The 21,544-nt window shown below is 40.2% G+C and overlaps 1 protein-coding gene across 2 annotated transcripts in view; it reads right to left on the reverse strand.

The window, feature by feature from the left end:
• Positions 1-739: 739 nt before the first annotated feature.
• The window catches only part of CHAT (choline O-acetyltransferase), a 306,928-nt gene continuing 286,123 nt past the window's right edge, over positions 740-21,544 (reverse strand). For both annotated transcript variants that reach the window (XM_089680057.1, XM_089680056.1), the window contains one exon: positions 740-13,964. In XM_089680057.1, coding sequence (XP_089536183.1) covers positions 13,701-13,964 — 264 coding nt within the window. In that variant the 3' untranslated portion in view covers positions 740-13,700. The remainder of the gene's footprint in view (positions 13,965-21,544) is intronic.

Raw genomic sequence — 21,544 nt, forward strand, 5'->3', positions numbered from 1 at the left:
AGTCAGTGCCACCTATCAGTGCTGCCAGTCAGTGCCGCCTATCAGTGCCAGTCAGTGCCGCCTATCAGTGCTGCCGATCAATGCCATATATCAGTGCTGCCTTTCAGTGCCCATCAGTGATGCCTGTCAATGCCGACCAGTGCCTCCTTATCAGTGCCCATCAGTGCCACCTATCAGTGTCCATCAGTGCAGCTTATCAGTGCCCATCACTGTAGCCTCCATTAGCACATATCAGTGAAGGAGAAAAATCACTTATTTACAACATTTTATAACAAAAACTAAGAAAAAACTTTTTTTTTCAAAATTTGCAGTGGTTTTGGGTTTGTTTAAGAAAAAATAAAAAACCCAGAGGTGATTAAATACCACTTAAAGAAAGCTCTATCTGTCACAAAAAAAATGATAAAAATGTCATATGGGTGCAGTGTTGCATGACCGCGCAATTGTCATTCAAAGTGCGACAGTGCTGAAAGCTGGAAATTGGCCTGGGCAGGAAGGGGGTATAAGTGCCTGGTAGGCTTGCGGTTAAAATATGGCTAGTTGATGTGCATGGCAGTCTAAATACTGCTGAACCATTCAAATTTACAGAATTGTTTTAAAAGAAATAATACAGGTTTTTGTACTTCATACTTATATACCCAAGGATACCTTATACCATGTTTGAGCATTCCAAAAGTGTACATCGTATTGTCCTCTGTAGCAGTGTTTCTGACCTTAATACAGTAATCAAGTTACAAGATAATAAACCAAGTGTAGTTTTATTTTTTTCTTTATATTAACATCTAAGCATAGAGGTGTTTTTTTTTTAATCTTTAGATAATCCTAATAAAATATTCACACAAAGGCTAGTATATATTCCACATTATAAAAATAAAAGAACACTGTTCACTTAGCAGTTTGGAATGGATAAGCATTATGCTTGTTAACTCAAAAATAATTCTTACATTGATAAAAATAATTCTAGGCCCTCTACAATAGTTACATTTTTCCATGTGAAACTAGACTTTCCTAAAAAACAGATATACACAGATCACATACAGTTATAACATAGAATGTGTTAGGGCAAAGAAAGACAGGTGCTTTCTTCAATTCAAGATACAGCAAAGAACACTACATGGTTACATGTAGACCTTTCTTTTTTTTTTTTTTTTTTTGTGACAAATGTTCTTCTAAAGGTGTTTGTCTAATATATTGAAAATTACTTTGTCTTACATTACTTTATAATCTCCTGGACATGAACAGGAAGTGTAATTTTACACAGCTTTATTTGTTTTAATGAATGAGGTGCCCACAGCTCCCTTGTAACCTTTTTAAAGTAAGTCAATACCCCCCAGATCTCCTATCTGAAGCAACCAAGAAGATATTGTCTTTTTTGGGTTTTTTTTCTACGGTAATTCCCTGTGGGCAGTAGGCCATAGAATGCAATCTACAATCATCTTTCACAGTACTGACTGCTCAAAACTGATGTCCATAATGTTTTTTTTTTTTTTTTTTTTTTACTGTCTTACTGGATAATCCCTACTGTAATTTATTTTAATAATGTGTTGCAGGGTGTATTGTACAAAACCTATGGCAACAATTTCCACAATCTTTGATGTAACTACACATAACTTTTAAAGCTTGCAAGTGATTGCTCTTTGCAGTTTCTTATTTAGTAAAACAGTTTTTACATTTAACTTATATATTTGAAAGTTAAGTGTGTAGTAAGTGACATAAAAAATAGACACTAAACTGTGTAATTCATTGTGTTACAAATTGAAAGTTGGATGAAATTTGTGTGATTCGACGATTCGGATGTTTCCAAAATGCTGATTCTCAATAGTAACGAGTTTCAACTAATCTGAAATAAATTATAACGAAAACAACAAATTAATTGGCATTCATTTCCTTCATTTAGATGACATTATGCAATAGTCTAGGGCTTTTGTTCAAGTTTGAAGCATTCAAAATAACATAATGACATAATGAGTGATCCATTTCAATTTGGATGCACTAGTGTTTTTATTCTAAAGAGATTCTTTTTGTATTTGGCTTGAACTTGAGAGACCATTTTGTTTTAGTTTTTGTATATGTGTGACCTAACAAAGTCAGTTGGAAATGGGGAAATGAATTCAACTTAATGGATTCATTCATTTTATTCGGATGAGTGGCACTGTAAACTTTGAATCAGTCAATTCTTTTTGCATTAACTTTTTTTCTTATAAAAAAAAGAAGTGGATATGAAATGGAAACATATAGCAATAAATACAGTAAGGTATAAACGGGAAATAAGGTATAAACGGGAAAAACACATACCCACCTGAAATAATGAAAACACTCCAAAAATGAATAATTATGATAAAAACTAAATGATTGACTTAGTGAATTAAATCAAAATGTAAAAAAGAACCCAGATTTTCCATCATGCACATCTTTAATAAAAACAATATTCCATACAACCATGCAAATAGATTTGGTTTTCTTAAAGTATATCTAAAGATAACTATGTATCTAATAAATATATATATATATATATATATATATATATTTTTTTTTTTTTTTTTTTCCATTTTGAATTTAGTGGGGTAGTGGGGGATAGTTTAAACTGCCACTTGTGTGCCATTGGGAATATATCTCCTCATTTACTGTCCTGAAGACAGCAGAAAATGACAGAAAATCTCTCCAAAGTGAGGGAAACCTCTTAGACTGTGGTAACCAAAACATGTATACCCATTGGAAGATCGTCTGGTGGCAACAATTTGGTTTGCCTCCACTTTCAAACCCCCTGACAATGGTCAGGGCAAATTGGGTGGTTGAATCTCCCTAGCAGGGGGACAGACAGTCAGCAAGGATTCTAACACCTAATTACTTTAGATACAATTTAAACTGAACTTTTAAAGAATATGATAACCTCTTTCTTTGACCTTTTTCTTTTTGCTGATAGTTATTTGCAATGTCAGTAGGCACTACCTGAATAGTCGTCCTCTCAGGACCCAACAATGTTCAATAAGTCTTTTATCTCCTTGTGCAAAAGAGCATTTTGTGTGCATTTTTGTGTGCTTCAAGACTACAGCTGTGTTATCCCTCTCATCTCCAAAGAGTTGGGGACTGTTGCTTTCTTTGCTCAACTTGTTAAATGAACAAAAACAGCATGTGTGTTAATAGACCCCAACCTTTTCCTATTCATAAAAGGGATGAGTCGTTTCCTGTTGCTGATTCCTAGCATGGTGAAAAATCTATTTGTGTACTAGTGAGTATTTCATAACTAATGAGTATTTTTGAGCGCTGGACATGCCCATTATAGCACATGGTTTTTAACCTTATAGAGTATGGTCCAGCATTCACCATATTGTCATAAACACTGCTCAAGTAAGTCTGACCACTTGCTTTTTTTTTTTTTAGAATCTGTATAGCAGGGATAGGCAACCCTGGAGAGATGGTGATCTACCTGAACAATATGGCGCAGATCAAAGATCACCTGGGTGCAGTGTGCTTTTTTTGTCTTTTTATTTTTCTTTTTTTTAACCTGATAACCTAGCAATGCACTGAAAGGTCTTTTTAAGATTTCAGAGATCAGGGATACGTAATGTGACGTTCAGAGGTCTGTATTATGTTATGCAGAGTTTAGAGGTCAGTATTAAGTAGCCCACAGTGCAGGAGTTGGGAATAAGTATTGTGGAGTTCAGAGGTCTGTGGTATGTAATACAGAGTGCAGAGGTCAGGAGTAAGAAAAGTAGAATACAACAGTGTGTGATGAACAGTAGGAGGGTCAGGATCTAGTAATACACAGTTCAGGGAGAAGTAGCTTGTAATGCAGAGTGCAAGCATCAGTAAAGCAGGGATTGGGGTCGGGAGTAAGAAATGCAGTGTGCAGGGATTGGGGTCAGGAGTAAGAAATGCAGTGTGCAGGGATTGGGGTCAGGAGTAAGAAATGCAGAGTGCAGGGATTGGGGCCAGGAGTAAGACGTGCAGGGATTGGGAGTAAATAACACAGAATGCAGGAGTTAGGAGTAAACAACATGGAATGCATTGGTTAGGAGTAAGCAGCACGAAATGCATTGGTTAGGAGTAAGCAACATGGAATGCAGGGGTTAGGAGTAACCAGTGTGGGTTCGTCACAATCTACTATCACATTCCCATTGACGATAGGTAGCTCACAACCACCAGGGTATAGTAATCTAAATAGAATGTAAATAGAGCAACAAAACCTATAATCAAATTACATTCATTATGTGTTCATAATAAATATAATTAATATCTATTCATTCTTTGTAATAAAAACATGTACACACTGTGTCTGTCTGTTTTTACTTTACTTTTTTTCACCCAAAAAACTAACATCTCTTTGCATTCACTGCAGCCTCATACTTGGGGCCATCTATAACATTAAAGAGAGGTATTTGACCTTTGACCCAACAAGGTCCAAATACCTTTTTGAAGTTGGTTATTCCCCTCATATACGTCTTTATCTTCACATGCCATTCCATAATTTTCAGCAATTCTGGCAAAACAGATGGAGCAAATAGGCAAAGCAATGCTGGCAAATGGGGCCGATGCATGCATGCGCATTCTTCTGAGTATGTACCCTCTCTTCATAAATTCTCCAATTACTGAACCTGTTCTGACACTGGTCATAACAGGTCAAATAAAGAATAAAGTACAGTATATTAAAACAATACATATAGTGGTTAATTTACCAATCGGCTTCCAGGGTTTTTTTTTTTTTTTGTCGATGCTTAAGTGAACAAGCTGCAGTTGGAAGCTGACTGACTACCATGCACAGCTGCACCAGATGTTTCACTCTCCAGTTTTAGTAAAGTAACTGATAGTACAATTACATGGCAAAAATGTACACCAAATAACTTTGTCACATAATCATTAAATCCGTAAACCAAGTACTATTTAAATCACATGACCTTGGTTCCTAACTGTTACTGATAAAACAATTTAGGTTTATATCTAATTTCAAACCCCTCAGTGACAGTCTTGAAGGTATATATCCAGTTTGTGTCCGCCTTTGAAATCATATGTTTAATTCCCCAACCGTCCAATGCAATAACCCTCCTGGGTTGTTTAATATATATATATATATATATATATATAAAAATAGACTATACATGCTTCCTAAAACCCCTTCTGATGTGCTCTGCACACCCAGTGATTAGTTCCGGTGTCTCCTGTCTGCAGTGTTACCACATGGGTGGACCTGTCAGATGGGAGGATGTAATTTAAAGGATATAGGAGACTGATAAGCAATAAAATTGTGAATCAGTGCAGTGTATGCTGGAGGCAGAGTTTTATTGGAAATGCTAATATAGCACCTTACAATATGAGTGGATTAATTATATACTTTTATTAAAAGATTAATAAAAAAAAAAAGTGCTAAAACACTATTTCAAGTATTTTAGTTTTGCTAGCATTGCTCAGAGTTGAGGAATGGCATGTGAGGATAAAGAAAGATGTACTGTATATGATAGAATTCATACTAATATTGACTTCAAGTGTATTTAGGCCTTGCTGAGTCAAACATCAAATACCTCTGGTGTCTGTTCTAGTTGATATCCCGTGTGGGGCTCACAAAGTATATTGCAGTGAATTCATAGGAGTGTTAATTTGTTTGGTGAAGAGGAGTAAAGGAAAAAGACACACATTGCTTTGTTTTTGTTACTTTTTAGAACAACTTTATTTTGAAAGGAAACTTCATGGACAGATGCATTGTTACATGTTTGTGCATTTTTTTCCACACAGGGTTAATAGATGGTAACTGTTATGATGTTATGGACACTTAATGTAATGTGATTAGAAGTTTTATTGCACTATTTCCACTACTGTTAGATTACCTTTTGAGTTGTGGTGCAGTATTAGCACTTTTTAGGCCTTGTTTAGACTTGCTTTGCTATCTGAAGCGTGATCATTGTTCAGATTGCTATTCTGAAAGCAATAGACAGGTGTTGGTTTAGCCCCCCAATTACCAGACAACTATTCCACAACTGCTCAAGTTCTGCACGGTTGTGTGGCAGTTGCAGCACAGCCCCATTCAATTGAATAGCTTTGCAGCTGGTATAATTATAGCAAAGACACAAAGCATTGCATCTTTGACGTGTACTCTCCAAGCTAATACCTTGGCAGCAACGGGGGAGAGGTTGAGGGGTGGTAAAAATTGCAAGTGTAAATGAGGCCTTAGCTGCATTTAGCATTAAAGTGGTTGTAAAGGCTCAATGTATTCTGTGCATGAAGGTAAAAAAACCTTCTGTGTGCAGCAGTGCTCCCAGCCCCCTCAGTACTTACCTCAGCACAATCCAGCAATGTGCACGACAGCCTCTGCTGTCCCGCATCTCTGCCTCCTCATTGGCTGAGACAGCAAGCTGGAGCCATTGGCTCCCGCTGCTGTCAATCACAGCCAGTCAGCCAATGAGGAGAGAGAGGAATAGGACCAAGCCATGGCTCTGTGTGTGAGTGGACACAAGGAGCAGTGGGTGCCCCCATAGCAAGCTGCTTGCTGTGGAGGTACCCGACAGGAGGGAGGGGCCAGGAGAGCCTGTGGGGGACCCGAGAAGAGGAGGATCCAGGCTGCTGTGTGCAAAACCATTGCACACAGTAGGTAAGTATAGACATGTTTGTTATTTACAAAAAAAAAGAACCTTTAGAATCACTTTAAACTGTATATATTTAAAAGGCTCACAGTGCAAGGATTTTGATTGTTCTACACCCCTCCTCTTATTATCTTTCCCTTCTTATCTCCCTCCAGTATTCTGTAAATACCTACAAATTGACAATGCAGTCTATGGGCTTATTCTCACTGGATGCTTAAAGAGTAACTCCACTTTTGTTGAGGGAAAAAAAAACACATTCCTCTCTTGGTGATCAAATGTACATGCCAAGGATTTTAACAAACGTAGATTCTTACCTTTTTGAATTCTGAAGAAACAGCTGTTTGCCTATGCTCATGTGCAAAATGAATGGTAGTGATGTTATTACCAATCAGCTGCTGTAGTTGCAGGGTTCTAATGATGAAATTAGCAGGATCTATATCCCTTTACATGCGTTTCCCTTTTTGGAGTATCTCACTGAATATTACATTTTTGTTGCAGAGGATGCCCAAAATATGACTTCTGAGAAAATCAGAAAGTCAATCACACAAGCAAGAATTTACATTTTTTGGGGGCGTTCTGTACACCAGCTGTGTACAGAATTCCTCCAGGTTTCCATATTTGTATGGCATTTTACAGAAAATTACAGCACTGCAGATTGAAACGGAAAGGTAATTTTTAATAACATTCAATTACAATATAAGTGGAGTTACTCTTTAACCATGTATTTATTATGCAGTTACAACTTTTTTTGCATTGACTGGGACTATTGAAAACCTATGTCTAAAAGTGCCTTGCAAATTGGATAAATGTGAATATTTTAAAGTTAATTTTGTGAGAGCATGCCATTTAGCCTGGCTAAAAGCAAAGGTCAGCACACTGGCTAGGTGGTTAGCACTTCTGCCTTGCAGCACTACTTGCATGGAGTGTGCCTGTTAAAATAAATAACTAAACAAGTAAACTGTGCTGCCATTTACTTGTTAATAGAAATGTCAGTCTGTATTCTTTTGAAATTGTTAACTGACAAGGGATCCTTGCAGACACCTATGTCTGAATCCTATGCAAAGGGTACCTAAACTAATGCATATGGGCGACTCTGGTAACAAACCACCAAATGCAAAAACTGCCTCAAAACACTGATATGCTAGAGCTTCATTCCTTTTAATAAGTGAAATTTTAAATCTGAATTCTTGCCTGAGCTTGGAAAAATGCATATATGTCGATAGAATTTTACATTATGCAGAGAAATGTTCCTATAAAATAGTATGCCCTGTGGAAGAATATTGTGATAACTAATTTTTTTTCTTTTTTAATTATTAAATAGAAATTACTCTGGTCATAAGAGGGCATTGGCAGTTTTCTCTTTTTTTATTATCACTCGCTTGGAAAACAAACAAAAAATCAATATACTATATATAGTTCTTTAGAGATACTGTATAAATTATTACAAAATACACACACTCTATATTTCATTATGCATAGCTTTGAGGCTGATTCATTATTACTTACAAGTTTGGCACTAAAGTCTTATACGTTGCAAAAAAAATCGGACATTGTGGGAAATGAATAGACAATCATCTCTGGAAGGTCTCCAGATTACAGCAATGGTATATAAGTAGACACTACTCAGCACTTGCCAGTAATGTGCAAAAAGGAAAATCACTTTTGCTCTTAACTGAAGACATTGGATCATTCTGCCTCAGCAAGTGTCCATAAAATCAACAAGCTTTGTTTTTAACAGCATACACAACTAGGTTTTGCTACTATACCCAACCAGTTAATGTTGCTCCCGGCAATTTTATTGAAAGCAACATGAGATCTTATTGTCCCTGACAAAATGGCATGCAGCTGGTCAGATGTTGGTTTTATGGACATGCTGTCTTCTGAGTTATTCTACAATCTTCACAGTGAGTTCATAGCAAAAGCAGTTTTCCTTTGTGTATTACAAATCTTATGGAGTTAAGAAAGCAAGATCAGTTTACTTCTGCAGGTGTCTTGACTTTGCTTACTGACTTGTAAAATACATATTTTTTTAAAACTGTATTAAACCATTTTCATATTTAATTTGTAATCTGCATTGTGCTGGATTACTGTGTAAATGGTGGCTAACACTTGCAGTAGACTACAGAAAATGAACCTAAAATACACCTGCGCAACCGCCTCCAGTTTAAATGACAAACCAGGCATAGGTTATCAGCTAGCACTAAAAGGTGATCTCACTCCACTCACAACTAGAAATAACTAACCCAAACAAATGCAGCGCTACCAAAATTTGGAAGTAAAATAGCAAATACCACTGTCATCCAGCTCTCAGATATACTGTAGGGTCACAAGTATTTCACCTGAAATTGATTGCAGTTTTTCTAATGCAGTTTTTGTGGCTTTACTGATCATGTACCTCTCTGACACTACAGGGACTATATTATTGGATGCACTTTACTGTTTTCTATATGAAGTTATTTGAAGAACATTGTTATTGATACTTCTGTTATTTATTGGTAATTTCCATATGATGATATTTCATTCTTGTAATCGCTACTTCTGGTAGTATTCTTTATTTTTCTTTTACTTTCAAATTTTGCTAGACCTCCACTTGTTTGGATTAGTTACTTGCAGTAGACTAGCATTGTCTCAAACATGCTCACTCCTCATTCTGCAAGCAGACCCTTAGGTTATAGTAGTTCAAAACCTGATGTGAATTGCTAGCTTTTCTTCTATACAGTTCATCCCAGAATTCAATTCAGTGCTGCTGTTCCATTATACATATTAAACTACCCATAGACATGTCATATGCAAAACAACTGGGTTGGGTGATGTATTCATGTCTAAGAGACCTAAGCTTTTCTTCTAGCCATTATTTTTTTATAAGAACAATTGATTGGCTGGTAAGAATATACACCTAAAAACTGATCACCCTTCTGTGTCTCAAAGCATTTGAAGTCCTCTGGAAGATTTCAGGCATAGAGGATCAGAATGGATGGGTGAATGACTTATTAGATATGTTTAATGTTAAGCTATAGGATAGTATATTTATCTAGCACAGTTATAAATTATCATAAATTATTGCTGTTGTCTTTATATGAAATTGAGCATTATTCGGTACATGATGGTGAACATTTTCAAGATAGCCTTTCTAGATATACCAATTTAAAACCTGACTATTTCCATTTTGCAGCTGGCAATATGTTTCTTCTACTATCTGATGGTCATTTTACCACCGGCATAACATACTTAAAACCAGACTGGTTGCAGACAAAAACACATATAAGTTATGTTGTATTAAGCAAAATCTAATATTAGTTTTACATACACAAGGTCTTGACTCTCTGAATCCAGTCTAATCTAATTTGCGTTCGGAAATCATCATTTAGGTAGTGCTTATTACAGCATAATTGCTGCATGCTTCTGCTAATAAGACCTTGGCAATGTTAATCAAGAACTACATTATTTACATACTAATTACACAAGATTCTAGTTTGGCACAATGTTACTCTGAACAGACAATTGTTTACATGAATTACAAAAAAATATATATTTTTGAATTACTCATGAATTGATGCATTCCTATTGCACTCATTAACTCTGAAGAAACATAGAAGGTAAATTCTCATGGAGGATAATATATATTATATTTTGTAAAGTGCATCATATACAGTATACACACACAAATAAATGCCCTCATTAATATGGCTTATCAGTTTAAGCTAATTTTTTTTCGCTAAAAAGTTAATTCACAGCTGAATATATTGAAACTTTTTCTCCAACATGTATGCTTTCAGTGTAAAAGATGGCCCATTCTAAGTGTAAAAGATTAGCCCCATTTTATTTTACTATATTTTTTATATAACTTGTCTATCTGTATGTCATTTTGTTGGTTTTTAAAATGTATTCTTCAAAGCGTCTTAATTGTCATTTGAATAGTTAATGCGCTGGTCCTCATCTTGTGGTCTAGGAACCACATATGGCAGCAAGCCAGTTTTGATATTTGTGCATGTCTTTCAGCGGGTGGGTTTCATGTCACTCTGGAATACTTGTTTTATCTATGCATGTCTGGTAAGCATGCAGCCAAACAAATGTAATTTCTTTTTTTTTTTTTTTGTATTGTTGATCGTTTAGCAGGATTACCAACCACATTTTGAATCCTGCTTTTTGTATTGCTGTTCTTGCTTGTTATTTTGAATGTGACCCACAAGCTCAAGAGTTTGGGATTAATAATAAACTGGCATAAATATTTGATCTATAACAATTTATATGAATTCATCAGCACTGATTACCATATTTCAGTATTTTTAAAGTAAGCCATCATGTCAAGTAAATATATGCAGCAAGTAAGTGATGAAATGCCGTGACTGACTTTGACAGCTGTTTTTTACTCTTTGGCCTGCACTGGGCCAACATAGTGTTTACTAGGCTTGCTCCAGGTTTAAGCTGAAAATGGATTGTATGGATGACTAGCTCTTAGATATGACTAGTCTGTTAAAGTGAATCTTAAATGGAAAAAAATGAAGATTTGCTATGATGTAAGGAACAGCTAGAAGTGTTAATTATGCCTAAGCAGTACTCTAAAAAGTGTACTTTGTCTTGAATTCCTCCTGGAAAATAGCAGTGCACTTTCTGGTATATAACTTTTGTGTCTATGACCTCTGCAGTGTGAAATTTAGGAACCTATTTCTGAATGCTAGTCTTGGAAGTTTTGAAGTGGGATTTGTTATTGTCACTACTGTGCTGCTCACTGTTCTTGCTGGGGGCTTTGACTTGAGAAATCAAAGCCCAGCCTTTGCCAGGATGGCCACTTACACACACACACACACACACACACACACTGCAGAACAAAGCGTGGTAAGTTCATAATGGGCCTACAGCAGCTGCCCATAGACCATAGGCAATCCTGGTGACTATTTTTTTTTTTATGCCTTCTGCCTGTTCTTTAATGCCTAACCTCAGCACATGTTTGTCTACGGGGCTCCGATGTTCTGTCAGGCACCCACTGAGAACTCCATGCAATGTGCTGGAGTAACCTGGCCATAGCAAAGTGGATGGAGGAATTTCCCCTGCTGGGATATTGCATTTTAAAACGGGACCCTCCACTGTCAGAATACACTGATCAGCTGGTCGACAAAAGTTTTCCAGTATGTCCCTTTGATAGATATCAATCAAACCCTGCTGAACTGGCTGAATTTTGATGTGTAAGGTCAGCTTAGGTAAACACTGCACTAGCCCTACTTTCTCCTCAATAGAGAGGACATCTCTATTCTTAGTTGCTGCATAGACTGGGCTTAAAGAATGGCTATCCTTTTAAGTAGAAACCTTAGGAAATCCTAAAATAATAGTATAAAGTATAAAAATCTACTTTTTATTATATTTGTGGAGCAGAGGAGCACTGAAAGCATACACAAGACTGCATAATAGTGATTTTATAGAGCTTTGAGTTCTGAGGTCACCCAAACCTATTTTTATGATATTATTTAAAGTTTTATCTATTTAAAATACTTAGATGCTCGAGGGGTGGGGGAGTCACCACCAGTAGTTTTATATTGAAGCATAACTTCACCAAAAACTTTTTTTTTTTTTTTTTTTTAAGTGGAAAAAGGTTAGAACCTCACTTAGGTTTTTATTGCTTTCAGTGTCCCCATTGGTTATTTCCCCTGCCTGACAGCCATCCACTAGACAGAAAGTGAGCAGAAATCACCCCAATGGGGACAAAGAAAGCAACAAATGCCTCACAGTGGTTCTAATTCTTCCACAAAATGTATATTGTATAGGGTGTGCTTGTTGGAGCCCAACCTCTGTAGCTGTAAGATAAAGGTGCCAGATGGATATCAGGGATGGATGGGAGCAGTAACACTTAGGCAGCTCTTAGAGTGGAAGCAAGGCTCTAATGCAGTAACAAGAAAAAGAGAGGAAGGCGCCTCTAAGTGCAATGTTGACAAGATAAACGGTTAAAAAGGCTCATTGTGTGGTAATTAGATCCAGGTGGGACATCCAGCCATCCAGCAGCAGACTATGCCTATAGGATCAGGAAGTAGAGACCAGGATGTGCCTGTGCATCAAAAATGAAGCTTGGAGAGCAGAGTCAGATGTAGCAGGTAAAGGGGGCGGTAATGCATTTTGGAGCATGCTCAATAGGCTTCTTCTTCAGACCTCTGAACAGGCTGCTGCTAGACGGCTGGATGTCCCACCTGGATCTAATTACCACACGATGAGCCTTTTTAACCGTTTATCTTGTAAGTGCAAATTGTCCATTGTTTACTGAATACATTGTCAATACTGAACTTAGAGGAGCCTTCCTCTCTTTTTCTAATTCTTCCACACACTACTGAGAAAATGTGTTTTCTTTAATTACTATGCGTGTCTATTCCTGTTTTTTTTCTGGCACCATTAAAGGATAAGTTCACCTTCGGCAACACGTTACATGTTCCACCCATCTTTAGGGCGAAACATGTAACATCTTCCCACTCCTGCAGCGGCTCGGTTGTCCAAGCCCTCCCTCCTATCCAAAAAGTTCCCCGTACCAGCTGTCACTTTTTGAAAAGAGCATGGCCGTATGGGGGCTCCACCCACATGGCCACGTCATTCATTCACAGAGTTCTGTAAATTAATCCCCTACAAATACCAACATTCTCTGTGGATAGTTCTCAGTGAACTACCATGGCGATCTTGAGTGCTGTGGTAGTTCCAATGAGTCTTCCTGTCAGCATGAGTATACATGCCCATAGGATGTATGGACAGACAACTTACACTGACAGTCTGCAGGAGTTCTGCATGGGACCAGTGATCTGCTGATCACTTGTGCAATGCTTTGCAGGCTCCTGAAAAAAATGGTAAATGCACAAATGTGCATTGATGATTTTTTTTTTTTTAAAGGTGAACTTACCCTTTGAAGACATTTGGGTAGATGGAATATTCCCAGTGGGGACAAACACAGCAGTAAAAGGCCCATATAGGTTTTTCTTGTGTTTGCTGGACCTGTGCATTAAATCCATGACTTTGTCACTTAGAACATTTGAGATTTTATAGATTTTTTTTTTTAATGTAATGTTCTTTTATTTTAACTTATCTTTCTGTTACTCCTTTTTTTACTTGTTTAGCAAAATATATCTACCATACATTAATACATAAATTGTGTACAGTCAGCTAGGTTCTATGCCCATTCTTAGCCTCTGATTTTCTTTCTTTAGCTGATGTTTGTGACTTGGTGTTGTACTTTAGGCAAAGGTCCCCTATATCAGTCAGGCTTTCTTCCAAAGCTTTGGCAAACATAGTGGATGAAGTCTCTTTACAGTCTTGGAAACTTGAGATACAGAAAAGGATGTGTTCAGGCTGTGGGTTATAGCAGGCACCATATCCATCTGGGACCACCGGGCCATAGCAGCAGAACATTTCCATTGTGGTGGGAACCTGGAAAATCATTGCAAAATATCCATAGGTTAGCACAAATATCCAGAGGTTAACGTTCTGGTGTCAAACCTTCAAAGCAGTATTTTCATTAACACAAAACATTGTTACTAAAGAGCTGACTATACAGTAGCGTTTAACATCTTCGATCACATTCTAAATAGAAGAAAGCCTTTAAAGGCTGGAATAAGCAAATATTGACATCAGCTTGTAAGATCAGTAGCAATTGGTAATACATGTTTAGGACTAGGAACTATACAACTTGGTTTCAGCTATTACAATGTTATAAATGTTAATCAAATAAGCCTTTTTTATACCAACAAATAGAAATCTATGGCAGATTGTATAGCTTTATCCAGGTGAAACTATGAAAAGAGGCAATTTACATGTAGCTGTTGATTAGACAAATGAACATGTTTCCACTGAGGCTGAAACTTTCCAGATCATTATGAACTAGTAAAAAATTTATTGTGGGCACTGCTATTATGAATATTTTTTTTGAGAATGAACTTTACCTGAATACCAGATACCTATTATGGCCCTTCCAGGTCAGCTTGCATGCACCTAGAGTGTAATGCTGACCATTTACATATCCTAGACTCCACAGGTTTAGTCCCAGAAAGTATATATATTTTTATGGTCCGTGTTGGCATATTTCTTTATCGTACATCACGGGACACAGAGCAGGCTATTCATGATTATGTGGGTTATATGCCACCTATAAGTGAATGAACACTGGCTGACTAATCAGAGAGGAGGTCCTCCCCTATATAAACCCTCCTACGCAGGAAGTACTTCAGTTTTTTATGCCAGTGTCTGTAAGGTGGATGGTCACTGAAAGTGTTGCTTATGCTCCTGGAGCATACCTAAGGTCCTAGTACAGTTCCTTTGAGAATCATGAACTTTATTCGGATCAATCAGATCAACCAATCAGAAAGATGTGTGCCAAAATGGATGGTACCCAAGCCTTGCTGGATAAGCCTCAAGATTTTGCCTGTAATGCAGCCCAATGGCGCTGGAACCCTGTGCAGTATATATCTAACAAAGGAGCTTTCCAGTGGGGTGCTATACAGGTCGAAGGCAGTGGCCCCACATTATGGGGACCGAGTCCTTGAAGGTCTGTATGACCATGCCTGCCATGAGGGGTGAAGGTTGGTGCCTTGCTGTAGTCGAGGACCTGCAGCCGGATTGGTAAGCTACCTCCCTTTTTTTTCCTCTAAGAAGAAAGGAAAAACAAAATGCAGGTTTTGGAAGGAAAAAGGGGAGTTTCTTGGTGCAATTGGCCAATCTGCTACCAGGGGGAGTGCTCACAGAAATTGGCCCAAAAGAAACCCAAAACATTTTACCTGCCTTTTTGTTCTGGGGGACCACTAGAGGGAACATTTTTATTTTTAGATGTAAGATTGTGGCCGTGGGTGCATGCATTGCAAACTGCATGTGCATTCAGTGCATGCACAGTAGCGAAGCCGGAAATGGTCATTGGCTATGTTTATTCATCTAGGGGCTTGGACACGTGGGCTGCTGCTGCTACTGCTAGTGGATTCCTGGAAACGGGACACAGAGCAAGCTATTCAGTGGGGCTCATGAGTACTCCCCTGAGGGGAAGGGAGTATTGGCCAGTCGGTCAGGAGCTGCCTTTGGTGGCACATGAGGTCAGCAGTTTGCATTGTGTGTTTTTTTTTGTTTTTTTGTTTTTTTTTCAGCACACTTTCATAGCTGTATCTTGTGTTCTGTGTTTGCTATTGGAGGTGCACAGGTATTTATACTAACTGAAGTAACGTCTTCCAGAAAGTGGAGTGGGGGAGGCGCAGCAGGAAGGGGCACTAATGTACCACTGCCAGATCCTTAGGAACCCAGCCGAATGTCTTCTGTAGTATCCTTCCCTGAGAGGCCAGAAGCGATTGGGCAGTCTGAGCCACTGTGCTTATCTGGCATTGTGGCTACTACTGGGGATTCTGCCTCAGCGTATGTAACCAAGGATGATAGTTCAGCCTTAGCGGGTTATGAGGCCAAGACCGCGGGGATCATTGCGTCGGTTTCTCAGGGGACCAAGAAGCAGGAGAGATCCCCATCACTAGAACCACCAATCCTGGAGCAGGAATGGGTGGAACCTGAGGATGAGGAAGAACTGGAGAAAGGTCTGGCAGTAGAGTCTCTGTCTGAAGGGTCACAGCCTGAGGAGAAGCAGACTCTCTGTCTCCCAAACTCAGAGGTTATTAGTCCAGGACCTTCCTGATATGGTACGATCAGGATTCAGGATACCTCTGTTAGAAACCTCTGATGTTACTTATTCTTCTCTGGGCATTTTGAAGCCTCCACAAAGTACTCAGGCCTTTCCAGTGCATCCTCTTCTGGAGCAAATTATGTATGCTGACTGGGATTACCCAGACAGGGTTTTTGTTCCATCAAAGAGGTTTTCTTTTTTGTACCCCATGGAAGAGAAACTTAGTTAAAAAATGGAATATGTTTGTAGTGGATGCAGCTGTTTCATCCCTGAATAAGTCTTTAACATGTCCTATGGATAATGCCCAGGTCTTTAAGGATCCAGCGGATAAGAAACTGGAGTCCCTCCTTAAAGCCTTCTTCTCCATGGCAGGTTCTGCTGCAGTGGCAGCTATTGGCATGTGCCAGAGTCTTTCTGACCATTTGTTTTGTGGTTGATGCTCTTAAGTATTCAAATCAGCAAATTTCTCGCTTGGCCCTCTTATCAGTACACATGTGCAGGGTTTTGTGGCTAAAGAGTTAGTCGGGCAGAACTGCCATGTAACAAATTGGTAGGTTTTCCTTTTCATAGAGAGTGGCTGTTTGGGAAAGATTTGGACAAGCATATCCAAAAGATTTCAGAGGGAAAGAGTTCTTTTCTACCCCTCAGGGGCTTTGGTTGCTGGCCCCTCATCTACCAGGCAGTTGTTTCGCTGCACACAGGTCCCAGCCTCCAGGGGTAGAATTCAGAATCAGATCCCAAGGAGGCACTTGGTGCAGAAGCCATCCAAGGCATATCCAAAGTATGCCTCGTTATGAAATGAATGGGTGCCCCCACTCGTTCGGGAGGGAAGGCTTTTGAATTTTGTTGCTGTCTGGAAGGCTTTAATCCAAGACAAGTGGGTCATTTCCACAATTTCTTTGGGGTACAGACTAGAATTTCGGGTCTTCAATCCCCCCCACCCCCGGTTTCTAAAATAAAATCTACCCGTGAATCCATAGAGAAGAGCTTTGTTACAGGCACTCAACTGCCTATTGTCTCAGTGGGTGATCATGAGGGTTCCAACGGAAGAAAGGTTTCAGGGTCTCAATCAGTTTTTAAATGTCCTGTCTTTTTGTATGAAATCGGTTTGGTCAGTAGTGGCCTCTTTACATGAAGGAGATCTTTTAGCATCCATAGATATCAAGGACGCATATCTACATGTGCTGATCTTCATTCCTCACCAAAATTTCTGCAGTTTGCAGTAGTGGATCATCATTTCCAGTTCAAAGCACTACCATTTGGGCTTACTCCAAGAGTCTTAACAAAAATTCTTGCTCTGGTGTTGGGGCTGCTCAGAACACAGGGTGTGTGTGTGTCTGTTTTAGGAATGGACTTGCCAGTAATGGTGGGACTCACCTGCCTTGTGGCCTGCAGTACCAGGGCTGGCCAGCGGGTGCTCTCAGCAATCAGAGACTCAACCCTGCAGTCAGCCAAACACCTGAAGCTGATTGCGGAGGTGTATTTAAGGCATGGCCAGACCTGCAGTCTGGGCCTTGGTGTGTGTTTTTCCATGGGCCCCTGTATCTTGTTACCTGCATTCCTGTTCCTGTTCCTACCTGACTGACTCGTTGCCGACCCTGCCTGATCCTGACCTCTGCTGACTTCTCCTGTTTGATCCCTGGCTTGTGACCCCGAACATTCTCTGCCTGACCCCCTGTACCTACCTGCCCGTTAGTTGCTGTACCCGGCTCGTGACCTAACTACTCTCTGCCTGCTCCTCCTGTTCCTACCTGCCCGATTGTTATTGACCCGGCCTGCCTGACTACGCTTGCATTGTATGTATTGTTATCTGTGGGTGGCTTGGTTTGGTTCGTTTACACTTTGTTTATGTTTTAGTATTGCACTGCGTTTTGTATTAATAAATTATATTGTTTATAACATATCTGAAGCCTGCAATTCCCTGCGTCAGTTCACATACCTCTGGTCATACCCAGAGCCCTGACAGTCTGTGTGTATCAGTCATAGGTTATCTAGATGCTCTTTTGCTCAGAGGTCGGTTGGTGCCAAGTCTTAAGCAGGATGTGGTGGTCCTTACAATTCAGATCCTAGAACAGCTTGGCAAGGTGCTCAACTTCGAGAAGTCTGTGTGTATCAGTCATAGGTTATCTAGACATTCTTTTGCTCAGAGGTCGGTTGGTGCCAAGTCTTAAGCAGGATGTGGTGGTCCTTACAATTCAGATCCTAGAACAGCTTGGCAGGGTGCTCAACTTCGAGAAGTCTGCTCAGCCAGTACATAGCCTGGAGTATTGCGGATGGTCCTAGACACAGTTCACGCAAAGGTATTTCTGCCTCCAGGGAAAAGTTGTGCATTGAGGAATGAGGTTTGCAGTTTTAAAAGCCAAGAGGTATCCTTCAATTTGCCTCTGTATGAGGTTGCTGGGGAAGATGGTGTCCTCGTTTGAATTCCCTATGCCCAATTCCACTCTAGACCACTGCAAAGGAATATTCTGATGGTTTGGAACAAGAAGGTTCTGGCCCTGGATTACTGTATGTCTCTGTCTCCCGAGGTACTGCAAAGCCTGAATTGGTGGTTGATGACTCACAATTTGGAGAGAGGGACATCCTTTCGCCCAATGGTGTGGAAATTGGTAATCACCAATGCCAGTCTTTCAGGTCGGGGGGGGGGGGCTCTCCTGGAGGAGGCCACAGTTCAGGGAACATTGCTTCCACGTTAAAGGGTTCCCCATCAATGTCCTGCAACTTCGGGAAGTGAGGCTGGATCTGAGGTATTGGACATCCAGACTTCAGGGTTGGCCTGTAAGGATTCAGTCTGATAATGCCATCAACCATCAGGGTGGTACCAGGAGACAGGGAGGGGGTGTTCAGGAGGAGGTGAACAATATTCTGACCTGGGCAGAGACATATGTTCCAAGTTTGTCAGTGGTGTTCATTCCAGGGGTGGAAATTTGGCAGGCAGACTATCTCAGCTGCCAGCGGTTGATTCCAGGAGAATAGGCTTTGCATCCTGAGGCTTTCGGGGGATGGGGTTGCCCAGACGTAGATCTATCGACATCCAGGTTCAACAACAAGGTTGGTCTTTGTGTCCAGGGTAAGGGACCCTTGCGCAGCAGGGGTAGATGCCTTTAGTGGACCCAGTTTTCACTGATTAATGCTTTTCCTTTGACTCATCTGCTGCTACGTCTCTTATGCAGGATTTAGGAGGAGTCTTTTCTGGTGATGCTGATTTCCCTGCCTGGCCCAGGAAATTTCACAGCATGGCTATTTAAACCCAAATCCTGGGGAGACGGCGGGGGCAGAGCCTGAACATGGCAGTGCAGGAGAGCACGATGTAAGTGCTCTCCAACAAGCCTCCGATTCCATCCACCCCAAGAGCCCTCCTAATGGAAGTCACCGGAGACCTACCTGGGTGAGGGGGTTCTCTGGTGGAGCAGTGCCAGTTCTGTGGACGAGGATCGAGAGCGTGTGCCCCGGGTTTCCTGTGGTGCACCGGCGGAGACCCAGACGGAGCATCAGGTTGCCGGGGAGACGGAGTGATGCGGCGTGACTACGTGGTCAGCCACGAAGGAGCTCTGGGAGGAGAAGCCGGCCGGCATCCCAAGAGGAGAAGGAGACGCCGACCCGCTCCCTAACTCGTCTCCCTGCCTGTACAAGTAGATTGTCGCTACGCCAGAGGTCTACAGATCTACAGGTCTACAGGCCACATAAAGAAGAGACCCTGGAGGAATCCCCCCAAGGAATTGAACAGAGGAGGACTATTGGTTAATTGCAGCCTGGAGCCACCTCACAGGAGAACCCAGAGAAAGGAGGGTGAGTGAGAATGGCCCTAGCTGTATATTGGACTCTGTGAAAAATGTAAATGCTCAGTAAAGGAGAAAAGGGGGATTCCCAGGGGATGAGAAGATGTAGAAGAGGAAAAGGGGTTAATTGGCCCTAGAAGAGGATATGAATGTGTAAATTGACAAATAGTAGATCACATCTGGCTTCCTAGTACATAGTGTTAGTACTTACCCTGGTATCTTAGAAAAGAACAAGTTTCACAAGAAGATATGAAGAACAAAAGCGCTAAAGGAAGCGGGCTCAAAGGGTCCCAAACTGGAACGATCAAAAAATATACGTCCCAGGGAAATGACTCCAGAAAGACCCCAAGGTGGAAGCGAAAAAGGGGCAATGGAAATTAGCTTGGAAAATAGCCCCAGATTATCTCTGGGAATGAATACTAGTAGTCAACAAATGATAGAAAATATGGAGAGGAAAGAACCTGAAAGTGATTTACAAGTACCGAATAAAAAAGAGATGGCAGAAATGTTTAAAAATCTGGAAAAAGCAATAAAGCAAGAAATGGCAACTATTTGGAAAGATTTGGGGCATTTGTTACTGAGAGTGGAAGAAATGGAGGAAAAAGTTAAAAATCATGCCCAAAATATTTCTGAATTAGAAAAAAGGACAATTACTATTGAGAAAATTCAGAAAAATTCTGGTACAAGAAAACAGGGGCAGGAGGAGTAATCTTAGGATACGAGGAGTCCCAGAGATTTCAAAAGGGGAAGAACTGAAAGAATTAGTTTGTAAAATCTTAAACTCCATAATGGACAGACCTGTTACAGAGTTGGTTAAATTGGATGGAGTCTTTAGAACAGGAAAGTTTCAACAAGGAAATGGGAAGGAAAAACCGAGAGACATAATAAGATCAAGGGAAGAACAATTATTAAGTATGGAGAAATAAACATTCAGATTTTTGTGGATTTAACACCAGAGACTTTGTGGAGAAGGAGAGCTTTGAAACCCCTGTTAGAGCAGATGAGAAAACAGAATGTGCATTATAAATGGGGTACTCCAGCGTGCCTAATTAGATGGAAGAACGGAGTTACAGCTTATCTGAGATTCCTTGAGCACATGAGAGACTTCTGTGATAGACTTGATTTGCAAAGAATAGAGATTCCTGGATGGGAAGAAGAGGGAGAAATAGGAGTTATGGGGAAGGAGGACTATCAGTTTGTTAGAAGGGGGAAGTAAGAAGGAGGGGGGTTCTCCTCTCTCTCTTCCTCCTCTTTTTAGGGTAGCTCTTCTAGAGTTTTGTGTTTAAGAGTTTGGTGGAAATTTATTGAGCTAATTAGATAGACAGAGGGTAATTGAGGAGGTTGGAAGGAGGGAGAGCTGTTCATGGGCGGAGTTTAGCCCCAAGGTTGGAATCAAAGGTGGGTTTGGCCCCACAAATGATTAGTAGGCAAACTAGAGGCCTAAAAATGAGTAGGGTAGCAAAAGGGGGGGGGGGGAGTTGGGTGGGGGATGGGAGGGAATGGACTGGGAGAGGGGGGGTAGTATAGGAAAGGGGGTGGGGGAGGGGTATTAAGGCTAACACTCTGCATGACGAGAGACG

The sequence above is a fragment of the Staurois parvus genome, unplaced genomic scaffold (genome assembly GCF_062004578.1).
Source record: "Staurois parvus isolate SC_StPar_1 unplaced genomic scaffold, SC_StPar_1.0 ptg000234l, whole genome shotgun sequence".
Lineage (NCBI taxonomy): Eukaryota > Metazoa > Chordata > Amphibia > Anura > Ranidae > Staurois > Staurois parvus.